The sequence below is a fragment of the Acanthochromis polyacanthus genome, chromosome 12 (genome assembly GCF_021347895.1).
Source record: "Acanthochromis polyacanthus isolate Apoly-LR-REF ecotype Palm Island chromosome 12, KAUST_Apoly_ChrSc, whole genome shotgun sequence".
In the NCBI taxonomy this organism is placed as follows: domain Eukaryota; kingdom Metazoa; phylum Chordata; class Actinopteri; family Pomacentridae; genus Acanthochromis; species Acanthochromis polyacanthus.
The window spans coordinates 34057322-34082574 of NC_067124.1; the positions used below are offsets into that span (position 1 = coordinate 34057322).

The following is a 25253-nucleotide window of genomic DNA, read 5'->3' on the forward strand; positions in this document are numbered from 1 at the left end:
GTGTTCTTATGGGCAGGGAGCTGTCAGACCTTTTGGCGAGAAAGATTGATCACACACAGGCTACCAGGGCTCTTTGTTTAGAGCGCGAGCAATAAACAGCCATCAGATCCCCACCTTTCCTAAAGCCTCACACTGCAGTGGCAAATCATTCTCTGCTCTCCGCTATGCTACAACCAATAATGCTGAAGTGTATGGATGTTGGCTTGGGTCAACAATATCCCTATAGGTGAAATAAACTAAATGAAATTGGATGCGAGGCAGGGAGCTATAAACTGTAAAAATGGTGACAAATGCCCGTTAAATAAGCCAGCTGCCTTCTTATATGGACACAAAATATTGTTTTCCCACCACGATTCCTATAAAACTAAAAAGCATAATACAGCGGACAGCTTAGATTAAATCGCCCTAAAATGATATCAATACAAAATTTCGCTTGAATCCTTCATAAATTCATCTTTTTCTGTGTATACATGCGGGGGGAGGGGTGGTGTTTGCGTCTGAAAAATCCTGAAAGAAGAGTCTGAAGATTAACGCCTCGGGTGGCCGCGTTATGAGACACAAATGTGGCAGCAGAGATGATTTGTGGAGCGCAGTGCCACGGAAATAAATGCACTTAGAGGAAACGCGCTCCCTCGTGCCACGACGAGCTGCGTGGACGCGCAAAGAGAAGACTTTCGGGTGCATTTTCAAGGGGGGAGTGGAGAGGTAGGGAGGTGGGCAGCGGTGAACAAACTGACCCAGAAAAAAAACCCGTGTAAATAAAGCAACCCCTACCCCCGGAATGAGGCGTTACCCCTCAGACTTTCTCGATCAATCACAGGGGACAGTGGCTTCTTTTGATAAAAACCCCAAATTGTCATTGGGCAGATGCAATCATGTGACAAGCAGCACGGTCTAATTCCGACCATGTCCTCATGAAAGCAATAGTTTATAGCATAGAGGTCTCCATACGACCATAACCGGTTAAGTAGTTTATGAAAATAAACTGCTTATTAATTTTTATTATTTCCTCCCTCCTCCCCCCCTTCCTTCCTTCTGAATCAACTCAGAATCAGCGAGCTTTCGAGACAAGCGCGGAGGAGATGAATTACGAATTTGGGCGAGAAAGTGGTTTCATCAACAGCCAGCCGTCGCTCGCTGAGTGCCTGACATCTTTCACTAACCCTGTCGGTGATGCATTTCAAAGTTCATCAATCAAGGGCTCAGCGCTTTCACAGTCGACACTGATTCCTCCTCCTTTTGAGCACACCATCCCCGGCCTGAACCCGAGCGTCCACCCACGCCACAGCCGCTCCAAGCAGCCTCTGAAAGGCTGCAGCCCGCTGCAGGCTGCATCCCTGCCCCCGGAGTACCCGTGGATGAAGGAGAAGAAAAGCATCAAGAGGAACCAGACTTCTTCTTCCGCTGCTGCTCCTTCTTCTTCCTCTTCTTCTTCTTCTTCTGCTCCCGCGACAACGGCTGACTCCTCTCCACTCTACTTCTCCCCTCAAGGCAAGACATGATGATTAATAACCTCCATGCACAAAAAAGGCTCCTCATTGTCTGAGGATTCCCCCTCTGCAAGGAGCTGCATCCCGGGGCCTTGAGCAGCGTGGGCGTCCCTTTAAGCCAGGATAGGATTTTGATTTAAGCATGCTTAATCTCATCAAGTAACGCACTGACTTGTGATGCAGTGTAAGAGTGTTAATGTTTGACAGTAATGGAGAGTGATAGATTATTCTTACACGGGCCAGCAGCTGGCATGTTCATTAATCTTCACCCTTCGTCCTGTCCTGTCCACGCAGACCCATCATATTCTGCCTGGGGCCCATAAATCTTCCCACTCCCGGTGCTTTTCCTGCTTCCTCGCTCGCCTGCTCGCCACGAGTTTCACCCCACAGAGCTTATTTTTGTCCCCCAACACACAACTGTGTTTTATTTCTCATCGCCATCCTTTAAAAAACTAATATTTGCTTTATGTTTTTAGGTTCACCTGAGACGCCAGAGAGCGGAGGGAGCGGCGGAGGCGCATCCAGGAGGCTGAGGACTGCGTACACCAACACCCAACTTCTGGAGCTGGAGAAGGAGTTTCATTTTAACAAATACCTGTGCAGACCCAGGCGAGTGGAGATAGCGGCGCTGCTGGATTTAACGGAGAAGCAGGTGAAAGTGTGGTTTCAGAACAGGCGGATGAAGCACAAGAGGCAGACGCACAGCAAGGAGAACCGGGACAGCGAGGGGAAGTACGCGTGTGCGGACGACGGGCCGGAGGAGGACGAGGAGCTGGAGCAGCAGGACGGCGGCGCGCTGCTGGAGAGGGAGAGGTATTTCCACCAGAATACCTTGACTTCACAGCCGTGTCAGAACGCGCACAATGGGGAGAATCAAAGTCCGACTGTTGCCCCTTTGAGCAGCAATGAGAAAAATCTGAAACATTTTCCGAACCCGACACCCACAGCTGCGATGTGCGTGCCAACAATAGGCCCGGACAATGATCATTCCTCGGGCCTCTCTTTGCAGGATTTCCAACTTTTCTCCTCCTCGTCCTCTTTCTCACCGAGCTTGTCCGACTCCACACAAAGTCCTCTGCCTTTATCCTGCGAAACTTTCGACCTTTTTGCAGAAACACTCACCACAATCGACCTGCAGAACCTGAGCTATTGAAATGTTTGATTTTGAGCTCACACTCGTGTTTTGGTCTCAAAAATTTTAAAATAGATCTCATAAATAAGGTAAGTTAAAGCCGAGAAGAAATTTTTTTTGCCTATATATGTGGACTGTTGATTCCAGTATAGGCTGCTAGAGGACATTTATTTTTGTATGGATTTGGACTATAATTGAGCACAGTATTTTTCTTGAAATAAAACTTTACATTGATTGCAATCAGCTGCTATTGTCTTATTCCACAATAAGCAAGTTTATAGCTTATTGATGCATCATTTATTTAAAAATATGTTTTAGCCTGTGAGACATAAACACATGAGTTATCAGTGGAGCCAAAGGATATTTCCTATTTAAAATAAATATCAAAAGGATGCACTAAATATAGAACTACAAACACGAAAAAATTACAAATATGTAATTCTCTGACCTACTTTTTATTTCCTTGGCTTAGCTGGGAGTCTTTTCCTTGTGCTACCAGGACAAAAAAAAAGAAAAAGGGAGTGGAGAAAGATTCATTGCCTCTGCATGTTTAAACCCAGAAAAAGTAAATTTGCAGTGAGAATTGCCTGCTAGGAGTCCCAGGCCAAAAGCTATGACTTTTCCTGGCTTTCTAATTAAATTTTATTGCCTATAAAACTCACAGGACTGAGGGTGCTTGTTTATAGCCTGATTCGCAACGTAATGCAATCTCTTGGAATTAAGAATCTCGCTCCATTGTTGTTTCCCCAAACTTTATATGATTTAAAATAATGTTTTATTCTCTTAAAGCTGCGCGTAAAACACCGTCTCCAAATCGATGCGTAAATTTGGATAATTTATTAATTAATTTGCTATTGGATGAGGTAAAAAATCGACCGTGCATATGCAGATATCAGTCAGATAGCAAGATGGATTCGCGTATTTGCTCCTTTTCATTTATAGTAAATCGTTATGAATTTGAGATAAATCTGCATCAAACTGGTTTCATTTGCTGCTGAAGGAATTTTTCAAACCGACCAGTTGATCCTCGACTCCACGCTCACTGAGACGCAGTGCAACAGCAGCTGTTTTTTATGTTACATTATTTAATGTTCAGGGGGAAAATGCCTGATGAAACGCCACTATTCCAGGAGATTAACAGTCACACTGATTAATTATTCTGAACAGAGTCTGCAGGCGGTACAGGCTCAGGATTTCTGCTGCAGCCTGGAGTCAGAGCTGCACTGCTGGGCTTAGAGCCTCAGAGCAAAAATAAAAAATGTGAACTGAAGTGTTAAACTGCTGTTTCTGCAGAAAAAAGTGATTGCAAATTGTGCATAATTCGGAAACAAAGCTGATGGAGTGTAGCAGGAGACACTAAAGCAGTCAGACTGTGGTGTGCTGTTGGAGCCACTGAGGTTCCTGTTTGCTACTAGGATCACACTGCATCAGCATTACGGTGCTTAAAAGACGAATTAACCACAAATCCACCTCCTCTTATGTTTAATATTAAGAAAAAATACCCAACATTTCCCCCTGCTGAAGCCTGGCTGTTAATTTTCTACCACAAACTGATAAAACGCAGTAAAAATCTGCTGCATTTTAATTCCTGCTCTTCTCCCAAGTCAACGTTATTGCCATACAGGCTCCACTTTTGAGGTATATAGTGGAATTAAACTGCATTTCTAACCCAAAACTAATCCAAGACTATGACAGGACAGAACACGAACAACGTTAAGACAAAAGCATCTGACATCACTGCATGGAAAAAAGTGAGCGTGCAACTATGTAAACAAGTAATAAACTGTTGTTTGGTGCCCCAGTTGGGAATAGGAGCTTAAAAAATACTAAAATTTATCATAAAAAACATCTATTAATGCCTGTAAAATAGTGAGTGATCCAACTGACTGCATGCTATAGAAAAAATCTGTAAAAATACAGTTAATAGCTGTTTGTTCAGCTGGTGAATACGAGCCAAAAAAGGGTCTAAACCATATGCTATAATATATATTCATATATGCCGTATGCTAATTCCAGCTGCATTAGGAATTAGATTAACTTGCTGCACAATGTTTTACTGTGTGAGTAACTTTGCAGCATCCTCAACATACAGATTGCAAACCAATATACTGATTAAATGTTCAGGAACCGGTGAAGAGAAGGTGTTTTTAGAGGTGACAGGCAAGTAGATGAAGCTTTATGGGAAACTAGATCCAACACTGTGCCAGTGGATCCCTCCCACAAGCACACACAGAGGCAAACACACACACTTAAACACACACAGAGAACCACACAGGGGTCGGAGGTCAAGCTGGCTCTCCGCTGCTCTCCAAGCTGGGAGGAACTAGTGCCGGGTCAGGAGGGGGTCAGGTTTTGAATGACCGCAGAGCATTTGTGGCTCTCAAAGAATGCACTGGCTGGTCAGATGCGGCTAAACAAGAAGCGATGCTAGAAACTGTTAGAAAGACTAGTAGGATTACATTTTATGTCACATTATTATAACCTCAAGACCCGCAAACATCTGCACTGTGCACAGTTTTCCAAATGTGAGGCTAAAACAGAAGCAAAACTGTTTGCAGGAAGAACGGTGGAACAGTAGAATAGGATCTGAGGCCTAATTTTGCACTAAGGAGTAAGGGATATGATTGTGGATCACATTATAATAACCTCAAGAAACAGTAACATCTCGATGCGACAGTTTTTCACATGATGATATTGATAAAGAAACAACGTTAGAAATTGTTTGCAGGAAGAACTGTGGAACAGGACAATAAGATCTATGGTTTAGTCTTGCATTCAGTGAGGGGTTACATTTTCTGTCACAGTATTATAACCTCAAGACCCAGTAGCATCTGACCACTGCACAGTTTTTCCATATGATTTTGATGAGGCTAAACAAGAAACAACACCAGAAACTGTTTGCAGGAAAAAAAAAAAACATGGAACAGTAGAATAGGATCTGAGCTTCGATTTTGATTAAGACACCAGATTTGGCTTTAAGATCATAATATAATAACCTCAAGAAGCAGAAACATCTGCACGATGCACAGCTTTTCATATGATTCTGATGAGACTAAACAAGAAACGACACTAGAAACTGTCTGCAGGAAGAACCATGGAGCAGAAGAATACAGTCTAAGGTTTATTCTGCATTAAGATGCAAAGTATTAGATTTTCTATCACAGTATGGTAACTTTAAGAAGTAGAAACATCTGCATGGTGCACAGTTTTTCAACTGATGAGGCTAAACCAGAAATAACATTAAAATTGTCTGTAGTTAGAAGACAGTATAATTTAAGGCTTACTTTTGCATTAAAACAGGGATTTGACTTTATATCACAATGTTAACTGCAAGAACATGAAACATCTGCATGGTGCACAGCTTTTCATGAGATTCTAATATGACTAAACAAAAGGGGACATGAGAAACTGTTTGTAGAAAGAACAATGGAACAGTAGAATAAGGTTTAATTCTGCATTGTGACTTGAGAGACTAAAGAACTGTGAAACTGCACAATGTGATCTGAAGTTTAATTTTTAGATCAGATTTGAATTCACATCATTCTAACTTCAAGAACCAGACACATAGTGCACAGTTTTTCTTTATGATTCTGCAAAAGGAGCAGAAAAAGGCCTGCATGGTGTATTATGTATCTTTGGACACACATTTCCCTCTCTGCTAAGAACCTGAAGCATTTCTACAAAGATTAATATCTGGCAGCACGGACAAACGCTCTCCAACACCTGCAGCTACAGTCAAACCTGAAACTCCTCACAAAGGCCCTGCCAGAGCTGCAATGACATTTCTGTCTCATTTCTCCACAACAGGCTCCACAGTTCAAAGGCGCAGTCTTTCAAGCTGGATTGGGTGATGCTGCCTGTCAAAAGATGCCTAATAAATGACTGACAGCTTTATAAACAATATGACAGAAGGCCCCTTTTTGTCTCCTTAAATACACCAGGAGGCTCAAGGCTTCATGTAAAGAGATGTATCAGACAGGATGGAAAAAGTTAAATAAATTTAGGAATAAACTGGTGCGTAAAAGAGCTGGCACAGGAACACCCAGAACACTGTTATATAATTGGCTCCTCGACTATTAATAACTCCCTGTTTAGATTTACAATGTTGACATATTCATAAACTCAAAGTGCTTGCATCACTGTAAAAAAAAAGACACCAATAATGTGTCCACTGAGTCACTCACAGCGCGCAGAGACTTAAGTGCCAGAGAAATATTATCTGGAATCAATCAAAAATATGATCACGGAGCGCGGCTTGGACTTTATTATTGCGTAAAGACGCCATTAAAGCATCAAGTCTTCAGTGGCAGTCAAAAGAGAAAAATAAAGAGTCATAAACGTCAGGGCAGGATGCTGAACTGAACACTGCGCAGGTTTGTCCTGCAGGGGAACTCAACGGGTCACTGGTAAATAATTAGCAGATTAACTTCCGTATCTCTGAGCCCCGGGCTGCTTCCGTATCATGTAAAAGTTTGTTGTTCCCCTGCTGGACGGTCCATCGCTTCAGACGACACATTTCCTGACAATGCGCGCCATTCCCGAGGAGTTAACTGCGCTCATTTCAGGTAAAAACACCGACACATGAATGTTTGTTTGTGCGTTTTGTTTGGTTTCCGTGTTGTTTTGAAGGCTTGTGTCACTAAAGTCCAGAGCGTTTGGTAAAAGAGGAACCACACACTCGACATGGGTGAAGTTTCTGTCAGTGGCTTGTCAGCAGAATACTTACATCGGGCTGGGATTTCATTCATATGGAGCAAACAGTGAGCGTCCAGGCTGCTGTTGTGTTGACATGTTGACATGTAGGAGGGTCGCCACAGATGCTCGGCCATGTTTCAGGCGCGTAGATGTCATTTCAGCAGTCAGGGGGCACAGTCAGCAGGGGTCTGGGCTCCCAGCATCAAATACCTCATTTTAAAGATCATTTGGAGTCATTTTCATCTGGTATAACACCAGAATCTGAAGTAGTTTGTCGCTTTCGGTGACTTTTAACTAATTTTTTTTGCACTTTGGCGCTTTTAAGTGCCGATTTATATGGCCAAGCTAATTCATTGTGTTGCCTCCATATGGTGGGAACAACTGCAAGGAAATGCTGACAAAGTACCTGTTTTTGGTCAACGCAAACTTTTTCTGTCATACAGATCATTTTGATAGATCTGGAGACAAAAGTAATTCTATTGCACTTTCACATTCGAATAAATAGAACACACACTTTCACTTCCATGGCAGATTTATTTGTGTACCAAGCAGCAAAAAAGTTGTAGCTTAATATGTTCAGTTACTTTCATGCATCGCAGAACCCTAAAACAAATATACAATAGCTAAGTTTTGCATTAAATAGCCAAATTGGACATGTTCCTAGTTATAAAAACAGTTTTTTCTCTCCTTATTTTGACTTTTACAACTGACTAAAGCTTTGAATGGCTTCTGCAACATTGATGCAACATCTTTCAACACTGATTAGAGTGAACACTTGGAGCTGTTTCTTCAACAGGTTTCCTTAAGCCTTTTTCCAGCAGTCCCCACCTGTGGCGGCTCAGGTCCTGATGTTAAACAGAGGTCTGGCCCCCTGGGGGATATAAAGCATCAAACACTTCATTTCCTGCATTCTGTTGGATTTGTTTGCACAAATTTGTCCCTTTTCTGCATCAATTTCTGCTTGGAAATGTCTTGATTTATGAAAAAGAAAACATAAAATTCAGGCTCGTCCTGCAGCTAATGATTTTCATTGAAGAGTGAATAACTGATTAGTTGTTTTGGTCTATAAAACATCAGAAAATGGGGAAAAATGTTGATCAATATCTGCCAAAGCCTAAGATTTTTTGTTTTGTCCACAACAAAATGCAAAAATATTAAATTTACTGTCATAGAGGAGGAAATAAGTCAGATAATATTCACGCTGCTATCAGGCAATTTTGACATTTAGTTTTGTACCTGCCAACTAATTGATTAATTGACTAATTGTTGCAGCTTTACTCAATATATAAACAAATTAACAGTAGGGTTTCAACCAATGAGTATTTTTGTTGTTGATTTACGCATTGATCGTGTTCTCGATTAATCAGATAGTTTCTCCTTGTGCAAAATGTCAGAAAATGGTAAAAAAAAATATCTGTCAGTGTTTACGGAAGCTCAAGATGACAAATGAGTTGTTTTGTTCAGAAAAAAAACCCCAATTTACTGTCATAGAGGAAGAAAGAAACCAAAAAAATACTCATTTTGAAGCAGCTGGAATCAGAGATTTTCAAAGTTTTGTTATTAAAAGTTGCTCAAACCGATTAATCAGTTATCAAAATACTTGGTGATTAATGTGATAATTGACAATTAATCGATTTATTGATGCAGCTCCAGCTGAGGCACAGTGAACTGATGTTGAAGCTGCTTTTCAAACTGCTGTACCATTCTACTATAACTTTAATATTTTTACGATGGGAGGACGAATCCACCTATTCTACATATTGATGAGGCTATATTCCCTGCCTCTCCTCTGAAATCTACATCTGTTCATAGACTTCCCTGTCAAGTAAACACATCCCCCTCAGTATCTCACTCCGTATGGATGTTTCCACCTCATATTTTCATTCAGATCTTGAACATTTCCTCAACGATGGCTTGAAAGGCGAAAACTTGAGCAAGAAGGCGAAAGAGAAGAGGGAGACCTTCATCAAACGGATCAGGGAGGTCAAACAAGGGTACGTCTGTGTGCACCAATAAGTCAGACATTTCCTGTTTTGAAGTTTGGTTACAAATGTGTCACTTAATATTTACATTCCTTTCGCTGATGCAATATTTTTAAAGCTGCTAACGTCTATTTGCCGTCTCCCCCCCACAGTTTCCCACAAGATTTCAAGGAAAAAAGTAAGTCTTTTGTTGAACCATTTTAAAAACTGAGGCTGATGAATGTAGTAGATGCACAAAAAATAGGGCTTTTTAGTAGAATGCTTGCTTTTTCCTGCAAAACACTGAATCGTTTAGCATTTTAAACTTCCCCAAACAGTGCAGAAAGGGAAAACCCCCCTCGTAGATACACACAACAGGCTGGAAAACCCTGCATTACTGTTGCTACACATCTCCCTGTGTTTGCTCCAGTAGGCGGAGACGACTCGGATGACGAGGAGGAAATTGACAGCAACAATGACGGAGGGTCGCTGCAGTCGGAGCGCACTGACAAGGATGAGGAGACCTGCGAAGGTAAGCCAGAAACACTCAGCAGACGTCCGGAGCTGACTCGCTAACTGCTTGCAAGCTGCGGATTAACGCTCCGAAGCCTGTCATGAAAATATACAAACCTCGGCGTCTGCTCCTCCAAGAAAGTGACTTTGAGTGGCACAAAGAGGGAGACATTCCAACTGTAACTTGGCAACATACTTGGGAAGCAATTTGGGGGCACAACTGCTACTCCCACCACCTCCCTCACCCCACCCCTTTGACAGCCAGAGCATGCTTTATTGCTCTCAGCCTGCAGCCTGGGGACTGAAAATTACTGCCACGGCTGTAGTCTTGTGAGAAAGAGAAAACATTCTCCAGTATACGGTAGCTTTAGTCCACTGTGCTCCATCGAGGCAATCTAGGCGAGATTTTTGCATTTGCCTTTTTTTAAAAAAAAATAGACTATCAGGGAAATCCTTGTGAAATGGTGATTAGGAGATGGGGGGTTTATGGGCTGTAAGCAGCTGCCAGTTTTATGGCTGCTCTTTCACACAAAGCAACTTTGACACAGCATTTGAACATTTGCATTGAAGTTGCACGCTGCAAGGGGGAACCTCCTCCACTGAGAAGTTAAACATTGTTTAGTGGAGTCAAAGTGGCTTCTGCTCTCAGTTTAAACTAACCAATGTAGGGCTGCACTATATTGACAAAACCGACATTTTGATGATCAGTTTTTCTGCTGGAGATATGATAAAATACAGGAATATTTACCAGATGATTTGTATAACTCTATTTGAGAAGGATTGATCACTCGTAGGGAAGTGCATCTGCATGGAAAATAACAACTGACATAAAAATAAGCTGTTTGGAACTTTGTTTATATGGTGTTAAAGTGGCAAAGGCATTCAAAATAGTTTTTTTTTTTTTTGCCTCAGAGCATCACACAGAGCTTTGTGGTGCTAAAATGTCCAAACAAATTAGTTGTGTTTCCTGCTATTATGCAAGGAAATGTTCCTGGTTTTGATCAACACCATCCTTTCTGTAGCCAGAATATTTTCATACCACCACCTAAGGCTGCACAATTACAACCAAAATAAAAAAAGTCACAATTATCTGCACAAATACTGAGAACACGGTTAGCATGTTTATCATGATTCTTACATTTTCATAGCCCTTTCGCGTTCACATAAAGACAGCACTGCTTTCACTTCAGTGTTTTTTTTATTTTAGTACCAAAGTGCAAACAAAAAGTCGTTTGAGGTATTTGCATGTACAAACATCGCAGTGTTGATGCTAAATAGGAAAATTCGTGCAGCCCTAAAACAAATGTGTGATTGTGAAGTCTGTTAAATGTTTTCAAAACTGTTTTGTTGTTGTTATTTTAACATTGATGAGTTCAGAGAACCCTTTGAAGTTTGTTTTAGCCATAATTGAAATATTTCATTTTTCTGGTGCAATGTTCCACTTTCATGTGCAAAGTGTTATTTATTTTTTAACTCATGTTTCATATTTCAAATACTTGTAGATATTTTATTATCATGTGTGATACTTCACTACTTTAGTATCATTGCTAGCATTTTTTTTTCTATTCCTGTATTATTTTAGCTTATTTTTATTTTCAGTAATGTATCATACTTTCACTACTGTTCAAAAGTTTGGAGTCACTTAGAAATGTCCTTATTTTTGAAAGAAAAGCAGTTTTTTCAATGAAGATGACATTGAATGAATCAGAAGTCCAGTCTAGACATTGTCAATGTGGTAAATGACTATTCTAGCTGGAAACAACTGATTTTTAATGGAATATCTCCATAGGAGTACAGAGGAACATTTCCAGCAACCATCACTCCTGTGTTCTAATGCTACATTGTGTTAGCTAAAGGTGTCAAAATGCTAATTGATGATTAGAAAACCCTTGTGCAATTCTGTTAGTACATAAGTAAAAATGTGAGTTGGAAAACATGAAATTGTCTGGGTGACTTTTGAACGGTAGTGTACAGGGGGTCCTCGACTTACATCGTAGTTCTGTTCCTACTGCGCGACATAAGTTGATTTTTGCCGTAAGTTGGAAATCTGGCGAAAATGTAAACAAAGCCGACTGAGTGTGTTCTTCAGAAAAGTCATGAATACCAATGACTTTCACGCATGTATGATTCACTTTACAAGAAGAGAACAGAATATGTTGCCCTGGTTTTACACTCGCCAACTGGTTCCACGTAATCGGTTCCAACGTAACGACAAAACGCCGTAGGCTGAGGACATCGTAAACCGAAGACCACCCATATATTTTATTGATTTTTACTAGGCACTGCATTTGTCATGTTATCTAAATGTGTTTTTTCTGAGGAAAATGTCAAAAGAATTTCCTTTGGGAATAGTAATATCTTATCTCTTTGTATTTCTTTAACTCTTTGTCCAGGTGCCCAGCAGTTGCCACCTGTAGCAGCTCAGGATCTGCCGTATGTTTTCAAAGCAGGATACCTTGAGAAACGAAGAAAGGGTTGGTGCTCTTTTCATTAAATACTATTTACATGGGGTTTTCTGGAGGCAAGAGGAGAGGTCGCCTAGACACTGAAATAAGTAAGCGCTCAAAAATATGCTAGTACAGTGTTTGGACTTATGTGATCAGAAATAAGAGTCTAGAAATTACAGCTGCACAGATGAGCTCACATGATATGAAAATAACATCCAAAATTGCAAAACCGTTGGCCAGACACTGCAAATAATGTCCTAAAGTAAGCAGTGCAGTCCAGCGCCAGCATTTTTAGCCTCTAATAGCTCTCCAAATATATCACAAGATCTCTTCTACATGTCTGTTTGTTGTTTTTCCTCTACAGATCACAGCTTTTTTGGCACCGAGTGGCAGAAGAGATGGTGTGCTCTGAGCCATCATACTTTCTACTATTATGGCAGCGAGAAAGGTAACTCTGTTTGTTTTGCTCGTTTCATCCCAATTTTCCATCAGTACTGTCTGAGAAAACCTAGCCAGGTGGATTACTTCCCAGCTTTTGACAGCGCCTTTGCACTTGTTATTTCTGAACCATTGATAATGATAATATAATTGTCTCTAAACAGACAAACAGCAGAAGGGCGAGTTCAATATCGACGGCTACACTGTCAAAATGAACAGCACCTTACGGAAAGACTCCAAGAAAGACTGTTGCTTTGAAATTTCGGCTCCGGACAAGCGAATCTACCAGGTACGAGTGTCTTCCAGTGGTTTTCTCGCTAATTTTGCTTCCTAAATTGAAAAACAAACGTGCACTTGAGAGGTGCCATGTTTAAAACCTGGCACGGAACGTGTGTACATGCACTTCACTAAATCTAAACCTTTTCATTCCCTTGACACTGCCGCCTTTGCAATGGCTCAACCTGCCACGCATATTTAAAATGCGTAAATGAGCGTTCCTAACATCCAGGCTCTTCCATGCGGAACATTTTACTATGCATAAATGCAGCATTATTTGCTTATGGTAATTAATATATGTAGATGTTATTGCACTGACTGCAGTTTTCATTTCTCGCCTCTTTCATCACAGTTTTGTGCGTCATCAGTGAAAGAGGCGGAGGAATGGGTGAAACAGATAGACTTTGTTCTGAGAGGTTTGTACAGCTTTTCCAATCATGAGAACACTTTATGATGCTCTATAATGCCACTGCTTTTCGTCTTAATATACCAGCAAATATCACCAAAATTCAGCGTTTACTGAGTGTTCGCATGACCATTGTGTTCCCGTTTGTAGATATGACAGGCATCATCCCAGAAGAAGAGGAGGAGGAACAGGAGATGTACGATGATATTGGACGCGCTGATGATGAGGCCGGACCGATCGATGAGGACATCTACGAAGAGCTCCCAGGTCTGATCACACAGCTGATTAATATGTACAGTTGTGAACAAGAGGTTTGCATACACTTACAGAGACCACTTATATTTTGGCAGTCTTGAGTTTCCAATGACTGCGAGAACTGGAATCACTGAAACACATTTATCTTAGTCACAGAAAACAAGCATGCATTTTGGGTTCTTTCATAGATTTGTTATAGGTCTTCTGGTATTATGACAAGATGTGCTGGGTCAGAAATCTACATACAGCAATGCTATTATTTGGTTAAATGGCCATTTTCACCTCAGTTAGGCGCTTTCTGTAGTTGTCCATAAGATTCTGGCAAGCTTCTAGTTGTATCTTTGACCTTCTTTTGACACAATTGGTACAGTTAAACTTAAGCTTTCTGGCACAGACTTCCTTTTTTTTTTATTACCGTCTACAAGTTCTTGACGGGTTTAAAGTCAGGACTTTGGGAAAACCAGTCTAAATTCTTAATTCTGGCTTGATTTAGCCATCTCTTCACCACTTTTGATGTATGTTTGGGGTCACTGTCTTCATGAAACACCCAACTGCATCCAAAATCCAATATCTTGACTGATTATTTTAGGTGTCCTGATGAGTGTGGAGGTTATAATCCTCCTTCATTGTTCAATTTGCTTTGTGTAATGCCCTGGTTTTACTGGCACCAAAACAGCCCCAGAGCATAATACTGCCACCACCATGCTTGACAATAGGTTTGGTGTTCTTGGGGTTCAAGGAATTGCCTTCTCTCCTCCAAATATATTTCTGGTCATTGTGGCCAAATGACTACATTTTTGTTTCACCTGACCACAGAACTTTCCTCCAGAAGGCATTTTCTTGTTCATGTGATCAGCAGCAAACCTCAATGTGCTGCTTCTAGGGGAAGAATTTCTTCTTTCATGGCAGCCTCTCAGTTAATGGAGATGTACACACGTGGACAAAATTGTTGGTACCCCTCAGTTAAAGAAGGAAAAACCCACAATTCTCACTGAAATCACTTGAAACTCACAAAAGTAACAATAAATAAAAATTTATTGAAAATTAAATAATCAAAAACAGCCATTACTTTTGAATTGTTGATTAACATAATTATTTAAAAAAACAAACTAATGAAACAGGCCTGGACAAAAATGATGGTACCTCTATAAAAGATTGAAAACTATTTGACCAGAGTGACATGATTAACTCAGGTGTGTCATTTAATTGACATCACAGGTGTTTCCAAACTCATAATCAGTCAGTCTGCCTATTTAAAGGGAGACAAGTAGTCACCCTGCTGTTTGGTGAAAAGGTGTGTACCACACTGAACATGGACAACAGAAAGCGAAGGAGAGAATTGTCTCAGGACATCTGAAAAAAAATTATAGACAAACATCTTAAAGGTAAAGGCTATAAGACCATCTCTAAACAGCTTGAAGTTCCTGTGACAACAGTGGCTCATATTATTCAGAAGTTCAAGACCCACGGGACAGTAGCCAACCTCCCTGGACGTGGCCGCAAGAGGAAAATTGATGACAAATTGAAGAGACGGATCGTTCGAATTGTATCCAAAGAGCCCAAAGCAACCTCCAAAGAAATTAAAGGTGAACTCCAAGGCCAAGGTACATCAGTGTCAGATCGCACCATTCGTCGTTGTTTGAGCCAAAGTGGACTTCATGGGAGACGACCAAGGAGGACACCACTGCTGAAAAAAACTCATAAAAAAGCCAGACTGGAATTTCCAAAAATGCATGTTGACAAGCCACAAAGCTTCTGGGAGAATGTCCTTTGGACAGATGAGACCAAACTGGAGCTTTTTGGTAAGGCACATCAACTCTATGTTCATAGACTCAAAAACCAAGCATACGAAGAAAAGAACACTGTCCCTACGGTGAAACATGGAGGAGGCTCAGTAATGTTTTGGGGCTGCTTTGCTGCATCTGGCACAGGGTGTCTTGAAAGTGTGCAAGGTACGATGAAATCTGAAGACTATCAAGGCATTCTGGAGAGAAATGTGCTGCCTCGTGTCAGAAAGCTTGGTCTCAGTCGCAGGTCATGGGTCTTCCAACAGGACAACGATCCAAAACACACAGCCAAAAACACCCAAGAATGGCTGAGAGAAAAGCGTTGGACTATTCTAAAGTGGCCTTCTATGAGCCCAGATCTGAATCCCATTGAACATATGTGGAAGGAGCTGAAACATGCCATTTGGAGAAGACACCCATCAAACCTGAGACAACTGGAGCTGTTTGCTCATGAGGAGTGGGCCAAAATACCTGTTGACAGCTGCAGAACGCTCATTGACAAATACAGAAATCGTTTAATTGCAGTGATTGCCTCAAAAGGTTGTGCAACAAAATATTAAGTTATGGGTACCATCATTTTTGTCCAGCCCTATTTCATTAGTTTGTTTTTTTAAATAATTATGTTAATCAACAATTCAAAAGTGATGGCTGATTTTGATTATTTAATTTTCAATAACTTTTTATTTATTGTTACTTTTGTGAGTTTCAAGTGATTTCAGTGAGAATTGTGGGTTTTTCCTTCTTTAACTGAGGGGTACCAACAATTTTGTCCACGTGTGTAAAACGTGGTTTTTTTTTTTTTTCATGACTTTAAGTCTCAGGCGTCCTTCAGATCATAAACAAATTGCAGATAAGTCTTTGATATGTTTTAATTTTCTGTTATTGGTTAAATCTCTGTATCAACTAACTTGTCAATATTGTCTTTTCTATTTCTCCAGAGGAGGACGTGCCCTCTCCAGTAAAACCTCCTCCAAAAGTTGAGCCAGCAAGCAAACCAGCTCTCCCTGCTCCAGGTACACAGCACTGACATTTGTGTCTGGTTTCAAGACTGACTAGTGTATTTAGTGAATTAGAAGCTAGCTTTTACTGCAGACACCTAAGGAAGAAGAAGATGGATTAACAAATGATAATTCTGTCTCTTCTGAGCTCACACTTTAGAAGAAGTGACATTAGCAGAGGAAGTTCGTGTGTACAACTGAAAGTTAGCACAACACTGGAAATAACTTGGACAAAATTGGCCAACTTCCTTTTTACGATAAGCAGCATGTTGTACTTTTGCAAGAGCACAAATATCTTGTGTATATCTCGTGTACCTATGTGAAGACTCTTGTGGTTAACAAGCACCGAGGGTCACCAGCAGACTCTAAATGGCAGCACTTTAGATGAATAAATTAGTAGAGAGATGAAAACACAAACTGCCAAGACTACATGCTAACGGTATACTATATACTAACATTTATAATATACTTCTACACTGTAAAAAAAAAGATGGTTTTCAACAAATTGTACCTGTATTTACAATGATTTTACACATCTTCCTTATGTTAAATTACAAATAATCACTAGTAAAATCACAAAAATAAGTGTTAATTCCTTAAAAAACTGGCCAAAATTGAAATGATGTCAATCAGTTGTCTGTGTTTTTGTAAATGGTATTTTGCTCTTTACAATATTTGATTGTAAAAATGACATTATTTGTTACTGTATTTAAATCAACAAAAAATATTATTTCCTCTCATTTGGGAAAAAAAAAGGTTTCACAGTAGGGCTTGAAAATGGCAAATAATTTTCCCTGGTTTGGTAAATTAAGGATAAAATCTAGTAAAATCACAGAAAAAAGTATTAATTTACATCTTGACAGGCCAAAATGATACAGAATGTCCTTGTCAAAAACTAGTACTTAAATCAGCTAAAAACATTATTATTTTATTGATATATGTGGTTATTTTCACAGTTTGTAAGAGTCACAGCATTTCATAGATTTTCTTTTACAAAAATTGTTATTTATTTTCCAGATTTTGACACATTTTTTACAGATTTTTTTTTCTCACAGTGTGCTCATATTAGGCGTTTTTCTTTGTTCGTTTTCTGAGGTCTTTCTCGACGTGTTTACTGCTAAACCTCTGTTTAATTTTTTTCCATCCGTGCCAAGCTTATCCAATTTCCTTTCTGCATCAGTAGCAGTTTGAAACAATGCAATTAGCAAATCGCAAGGCCTGCAATTCCGAATATACATTATGCAGCATGTCTGACCTAAGGGTTTGTTTTTTATTATTATTAATTTAACTGGTGTGTAGAATGTTCAATACTTAGATGCTGCTTCTGAACCATGAATGACAAAGCTCTATTGATGCCTTATTGGAGTTACTTTATTTTTTAGTATTATTATTACTTTATTTGTCACATTCACAACTTTGGTGACATTTGTTCTATCTCCTTTGCCATTTAAAAAATAATAATAAATACATGTTAAAAGCAGTTCATATCTTTAAATTCTGAACCCTGAATTTGAATATTTTGATGGTTAGTGTGAAATGTTCCATATGACTCAAATCTATGACAGAATACAAATGGACTTGTTTTTTTTGTTTTTTTTAAATTACATTGCAAATTGCAATATTTGTTAGAAAAATTGCAATGCAATCATTCAGCTCTACTCAAAACCTGCTTGGATTTAGCATTTAGTGTGGAACTGGGACACAGCATGTGTCTTCCTGGGTTCATGATGCCTTCAGATTCAGCTGCAGGCTCTCCACTGCCTCCTGTTGGTTTTGCTCCATACTGACAATCACTGCTGCACCACAACTGTAGATGGAAAATTATTTCTCACAGTATAAAATAAAACACATAATCCATTATCACCTCCTTTCCTGTTTTCTCCATCCAGCTGATAAGAGCACAGACTACCAGAACTTCTACCAGGGCTTATGGGACTGCATAGCGGACCACCCAGACGAGCTGTCCTTCAAACGTGGAGATGCCATCTACATTCTGAGCAAGGTATGGTGAGGGGAACCCTGGAGAAAATGTTGATTTGTCTCTTGTTGAGTGTTTTCTTGATGCACCGTGAAACCAGGATTAGCCCAAACCCAAAGTGTAATGCTAAAGCTTGAGAAGGGGTTTGCAGTCGGAGCGGTTACGCTGGTTTAAGACCACCAAAAGTGAGTTATTTCTAGGCCCTCAGAGGAACTGACTATTCAGACCCCTTTACTGGCAGCGCCTGGCCCACCGCCTGGAGGTGGACGGCTGATGGTAAGAGGCAGACTGGGCTAGGCTCTTTCTCTGGCACTCTGACGGGGATTAGTTGTGTCACAACGGAAACTGTTTTAGTGCTGTTGGCGGAGGCCGGGCTTAGCTGGCACACGGCGCCATTCCATCACTTCCATCTGGACTGTTTCAGCGCGCTGTCGCTGCTGCCATGCCAGGCGGTGAGCGGCCCTCAGCCCACACACCTCTTAGACGTCTCTCTCACCTCGGCAAATAGGAATGTGTGTTCTCAGGAAACCCAGGCTGAGTCCACCACTCTATTCAGAACAGGTGAGGACATGTAGTGGACGCACAATTTCCGAGGCTTGTCAGCTAGGCCTGGGTGGGAGAACTGAGGGGCCGTTCTTTGGCTTTATTATGTAACTAAACAGGAGCCCTTTTGTACTTAACTGGTTCACATGAACGCAGAATTGGATTTTGTTGTCATGCTTTTAACAAGTTTTTTTTTCTTTTTTTTTTTTTTTGGAGCATCAGACAGAAAATGAGTAGTGGAATTTTATACTTTAACATGAGCATGTATAAATAAAAAAAAGTGTGAATTGTGCTCCATCTAGACAGGCTATATTTCCTGTCTGGTTTGGTTTCTATGGAGCATGGAGTCAACTGAGACATAAGGTTGGAATTGGCAAGGTCCCTTTTCAAATTCAAGTCTGCCATCTAGTGGCATGTAAAAGCAAAGAAACATGTTACTGCTGTCCTCATGTGTGCAGTAGATTATTCGCAGGTAGAAAATTCTCTTATATTTTCTGTATAGGGGTAATTACAATATTAAAAACTGAACTTTCAGGATTGTTTTCTTTCATGTGAAAACGATTTAGTAGAAAAAGCAGCACCTTTTCACATTTATCGGACTGAAACCAGCTACTTTTTGGTGTTTTTGTTGTATAAATGACATCACAGAAGAGCAAATTATCCCAATTTTCTGTGGACCAATCACTCCGCTGTTCTTTCAGCACTAATGGAAGGCCACAAATGCACAAAAGCAGACAGACCTATCAATACTCATTGACCAAATGCCCGTTTATTACTCCTCCTTGGTGTGTGGAAAAAAGAGCCCAAGAATCAAGTTGCCCTTTCACTTAGACTGGGAGTGCCATTAGGCTGAAACCTTGGTGTTGGGGGTTGTGGCCCGCTGCGAGGGCAATGACCATAAAACCTGTCTGGACTGCAGCAGCCAGCTGCAGCTAAAGGGACAGCCGACTCCTTCCCCCTTCCTCCTCCTCCATCACTCCCTCCTCCACCACCAATTCTCCTTTCTCCCTCTTCCGTGCATCCCTCCCCCATTCCACAGCACAGAAATAGCCAGAGTGTTACAGCTGTGAGACCCCCCAGTCAGGACCTTGGTGCTGATTGTAAGGCCTCACTGAGGGAGAGTGACCGGATATGCTGCACTAAACCCCCCACAGTCCCCTTCACACAACCCATGTTGCAAGTAAACTAATCCAAAAATGTAAAATTTGACTTAATGACATCTTTTACAGTCTTGTTTTCTGCACCCTTTGATTCGGTAGACGTACAAAAACTTGCAGGACAGTTTCTCTCGCCAGCTTTTGGGCATTTGCATTGGTGTTGTCACAGTGTGTGGTGTCATTAGTCATCCACAGCTCCGTATACGTGTTCTCATGTTGTGTCCGGCGCTCGCTCAAGCATGACTTATTTGTCAGCTGGCCAACTACACAATGAGGTGTTGCTGTTTTCAAAGGGCTGCTTCAGGAAGTCGTAATGCGCACACACACACACACACACACACACACACACACACACCCTCTCACACACCTCTCATGTCAGACCGCTGCATTTCCCTCCAGGGGCTTGTGACGAAATGCCATTTTCATCATATGACGTGTTTATTAAAACTGATGTGACATTTTCTGTTTGTTTCTTGTAGCTATGTACACAGGAGGTTTAATCTGCTGTTAATAACTGTGATGTTTTAATGACTTTTGCGCTGTAGTCGTATCATCTGGACTATGTGACACCGACAGTAAGTCAAACCCCGTCTTTATGCGATGTGATGGATGGCCCATCACCACACAACTGCCAATGTTACCCCTCGCTATTGATATTGCAATCTTCCTTCGTCTATTACTAATATATGATCGCTTACATCCATTACTCTGTCTTGGGAATAACCGGACGCAGATGTGCTTCCCCTCCCTGTCCTTGAATTCTGGCTTGGATTCGAAACATTGCCCAGGTTCGAAACGGGCTGATTCACGTCCCGGGAAGACTTTGATGTGAGGTCAGGCTGTCTTCCTGCAGCCTCAGAGAGGGTTGTTCTCTTCTTGTCTCAGATCTCCCGTCTCTCACGGTGTCTTCCTCACATCTCAGCATGCTGACAGCCATTTGGAGCTATTACTTGTCAGGCTGTGACAGATTTACGCGCGATGTGCTGCGTGCACACTGAGGAGGTTTTGTGTTGGAGTGAAAGGGGAAGTGTGCACAATCTCAAAACTGACATCAGGTAGAGAGGTGGGACGAGAAAGGTTGTCAAGTGGATGGGAAACAGATAGTTGTGGCAAAGAAAGTGGCGTTTGCTCCGCTGATTATTACTGATAATTCTCATTATTCCCCCCATGTCTCTGCTTCTTATGCTTTCAGGAGTACCAGAGCTTCGGCTGGTGGGTCGGAGAGAAGAATGGAACTGTAGGTATTGTTCCCAAAGAGTACCTGATGGAGCTGTATGCTCTGTAAACACACCCAGACCTCATAGCTGCAAAGTTTATCATTTCACTTGCTTGTTAAGTTCAGACTTTACAACTGGAATCCCTCCTGTAGTCGTTTGAAGAGGCTAATGCTATAACTGTAGCACATTTATGAGTATTTTTCCAGAATATCTGCACTTTGCACTGCTTGTTAGTATTTATTTTCTATTCAAGGTACTTTTTTTTTTTTTTTTTACACTCCATCATTTCATACATTGCTTTTGGCAAATTAGATTTTTGCATATAGCAAAATTAATAAAGATTTGAGCATATATGTTGGATGAGAGCCATTTTTTTATTGTTTAACCTGCTGGTTGAACCACAAGGTGGCAATAGAGACTCTTCAAAGGTCAGACATGACCTCTGAGACAAAGATGGTGAAGGAACGCAAATCTTGACATTGTGTTTAAAGACCTATCTGACAACGACAGTTAACATGAAACATGAGGAAGAAATTAATTCAAAAACCTGTGTGATGGTTGGAAGAGATCTTTAACCTGCCTACACAAAAGATATAAGTGCATTTATGTCTGCATTGATATTTCAGCCTGATTATTATTTTACAATATGTGTACACTCCATAAATGTATGTGCATAACCTCCTAGTTGGAAGGTTAAAATTCTGTTTATTTATTTTAAAAATTGAGATCAGTCATCTGGTCAGCACTTTCTGTTCCAAAGCTTCAAAGGGACACTTTCTTATTTATTTATTTTTTTACGGCACCTGGGAGACTTTGCTGGGCAGAGGATCGTGGCGTGGCAGATGGTTGGTTGCGCTGGATGCCTGAGTGAAACGGCTGAGGTGCACTAATAAGACAGCCACAGATAGCAGCGATGCTTATTGCCCTCCGAGGGGCTGTTTGACAGCAGGCGAGGTGGCGTTAGCTGGGCACATCCCGCTGAGGTTACATACATACTGTACATTTCTTTTTACAATCTCTTCACTGAAACACTTTTAACATTCCGGGGTGATTCTCTCGTTTTCGGTTGAATACAGCCAAAAGTGGCCTTGTCAAGGGTTTTTCAAGGTTGGGAGAAAATGGGAAGGAAAAATGCATTTATTAACCAATAACTCACTATATCTTTTTTTCTCCTTTTTCCCTTCCATTTTTTTCTCTTCCTTGCTCCTGTCTCTCTGTTTTGTTCCCGTTGAGTGATGAGCCAGTCCTCTTGTCCTCTGGGTGACATTCAAAGTCAACATAAATCCTGCTCTTTACGGTATAATGCAGCGATAAAGCTTCTCTACTAATTGAAGATGTAATGAATTACCATAATTAGTTATTGAATATACTGCATTGAACATAGAGACTGGTACGCTTTTTTTTAGGGCATGTATGTTGGAAAAATGTCATATTCCGCCTCGGAGAGCGTTTTGAGGTTCAATCATTTCGCTTATGAAACACTTTAGGGAGGTTGCTGCTGAATTGTGGATTTTAACACATCAACACAAATATTTCTACAGTGCTGTCATAGCGCCTTATTCCCCCTAAGAGCCCTCCTTTTAATGTTTGGCAATGGGTTAGGTGGCCAAAGGCAAGTAAGGCTAAATATTGCCTCTCATTTTTATGTGCCAATAAAGGATTTCCTTAATGGATGTCAACTTCACCCCCATCTCCTGTTAGATTTGGACAGCCATATCCTCAGAATATACAGGTTCTTTTATTGCAATTTAACATCAAGATATAATGTTTCAAAGATAAATGCCACCCGTGTCATTAATCTTCCAGGCACTAAATTACACTAATGATACCAGAATATCACTAATTAATACTTTCATCCATAAAGACACACTTTCACCAGCCAAATCTATATAGATTGAGCTGCTGAGCTCTAATAAATAAAGTTGCTGAGAAAGATGATGGAAATATAAAACAAATTTTAGGACAAAACACATCCGTAGTCATTTTTTTTTCACTGATGGAGCTCAAGTAAGTTAAAACTAACACACTGCCAGCTATAATAGATATTTTTATATCTAATAAGCAATTTTTTTGCTGTTTATCGTCGCGGATAAACAACTTTTAGTGCACTAAAATCCCCTTTTGCTCATCTTTGTCATCATATCATCACCCCACCGGCTGGATGAGAAGGCTGAAGGCTTGATCTGTACCACTTTAGAGAGGTAATCTTGATCAAGCTGTCAGCTGTTTCTTCTGCTCTTTAACCAGGTCACTCTGCAATACATCATGCTGCGGCTTCATAGAGAGTTTCTGTCAGGAATAACACAGCTTTATTTATGTGGTATCCCCTGGCATTTTGCAGGAAATGTATTACCTCTCCAACTGGCCCTATGTCAGCATTCCATTAAAGCCTCTTCCCCCCTCGGTCTAAATCTTAAAATCCCAAATAGACACTTTTTAAATGTAAGTCACTCTTAATTGAGGTCAGTTTCTGCTAACATAACTCACGGCAGCACCTGACAAATTAAGGTTTCCTCCGGCTGGCTCATGACATTGTGAGGAAGACGCACAAATGTGTTTAAAGCGGGGAGCTAACATGACAGGCTGCTCTGGACATTCATATTTCTGGGATTTGAGGCTTGGATTTTTTTTAATTTATTTTAGTGATTTTTCAATATTTAATGTGTAATATTACGAGCTGCAGAGCAGGGTTAGTGGCAGGCCAGTAAATATGGGTCCAGACGGGTCATTTATTACATGCACCACGCCCACTTCCCTCACATGTTACCAGTGTCTGCTCTCTCTTCCTGTTAATAGCCTTGTGGGAGCTGCAGACAGTGATGTCAAAGGAAGACCTGTATATCTGCGGGGCTGGGTAGACACAAGTGGCTCCCGGGAGGTCGGGGGAAAAGTCAAGTTTTCTGGCCTCAAAATCGCCACCATCAACTGATAGTGCAGTGATCTTTAAAACAAATGAAGCTGTTTTGGCTGCAGAGAGGCTTGTCATCTCTCTCGCATCGCCGGTACAAACTCCGGGCTCATGTTCCCTGGCGGTTGGCGGTCCAGGCTGTCAGGTCCAGGGTAGAGCTATGTGCTGACATGTCAGTCAAGATAAATCAGCCTTATCAAAGTGACAGGTGTTTGTCCACCTGCTATAAACATCTCCCACACCTCACTCCTGCTCCATCCCTCTCTTGCAGGATTATTTATAAGGCTGCAGCCTCCGTAATCTGGCCCTGTTTACTCTCATGCTGCTGCTCTAATATCAGGTCAGTGCTCTGCTGCTGATTTATTGTACTAGTTAGCGTGGTGAGTAATGACCTTGGATGGTTTGGGAGGATAGTTTGTAATCAAGTGAGGTCAGAGACGCTCTAACTGTAATTACAGCCCTTTACACCTACACACACCGCCTGCCAATCCTGTGCTAAAGCGATCGCCCCCCTTTTTTACTCCTCTCCTCTTATAGTTGTAATGACCTCACATAGGTCCCGTCTCAATGTCAGCTCTTTATTTAGCAGCGTTGTGTGAGACAGAGGAAGTAAACGTACGAGGGTTGAGTTACAAGAGCTTGCTGAGCTAACCGAGTCACTGGATAGCAGATTGTTGCCATCACTCCCACTTAGTGTCAGCTCTGGTATGCATCCAAAGCACCGAGCCTGCCAAGCTAACCTGAGCTAATTTAGAGCCCAGCGTACACATGGAGCTGCTCATCAGTGCCGGATGACGTGGTCTCAGCATCAGGCAAGAGGTTTCCACTGAGGACACCGAGGTTTGTGTTTACACCTGACTTAGATTGATTGATTCCAAGATCTGATTTCCAGTTTAATCATTAAAGTTTACTGCTCCATATTTATATTTATCTATCTAATGTACTACACCGGGAAAGTATTTGGACAACTTTGTAAGGAGATGCAATGTGAGGTATAAATTATTTCATTAATATACAAAATGTGTTGAGGGAGAATTCGAAGGGAAAGTAAA

The 25253-nt window shown here is 41.0% G+C and overlaps 2 protein-coding genes across 3 annotated transcripts; both read left to right on the forward strand.

Moving 5' to 3' along the window:
* Positions 1-949: 949 nt before the first annotated feature.
* On the forward strand, positions 950-2862 carry hoxa2b (homeobox A2b). Its single transcript, XM_022194496.2, has 2 exons — positions 950-1491; positions 1967-2862. Exons 1-2 carry the CDS (start codon positions 975-977, stop codon positions 2641-2643), a joined length of 1194 nt encoding a protein of 397 aa, XP_022050188.2. The 5' UTR covers positions 950-974; the 3' UTR covers positions 2644-2862.
* A 4185-nt stretch (positions 2863-7047) lies between these two features.
* On the forward strand, positions 7048-21644 carry skap2 (src kinase associated phosphoprotein 2). Of its 2 annotated transcripts, none has more exons than XM_022194494.2 (12): positions 7048-7187; positions 9206-9311; positions 9452-9477; positions 9709-9810; positions 12185-12265; positions 12603-12686; positions 12841-12965; positions 13305-13368; positions 13509-13625; positions 16339-16413; positions 18288-18400; positions 21269-21644. In XM_022194494.2, exons 1-12 carry the CDS (start codon positions 7148-7150, stop codon positions 21359-21361), a joined length of 1026 nt encoding a protein of 341 aa, XP_022050186.2. In that variant the 5' UTR covers positions 7048-7147; the 3' UTR covers positions 21362-21644. The 2 variants fall into 2 exon arrangements, with proteins under 2 accessions (XP_022050186.2, XP_022050187.2); XM_022194495.2 differs by having other exon boundaries at positions 9712-9810.
* Positions 21645-25253: the final 3609 nt, after the last annotated feature.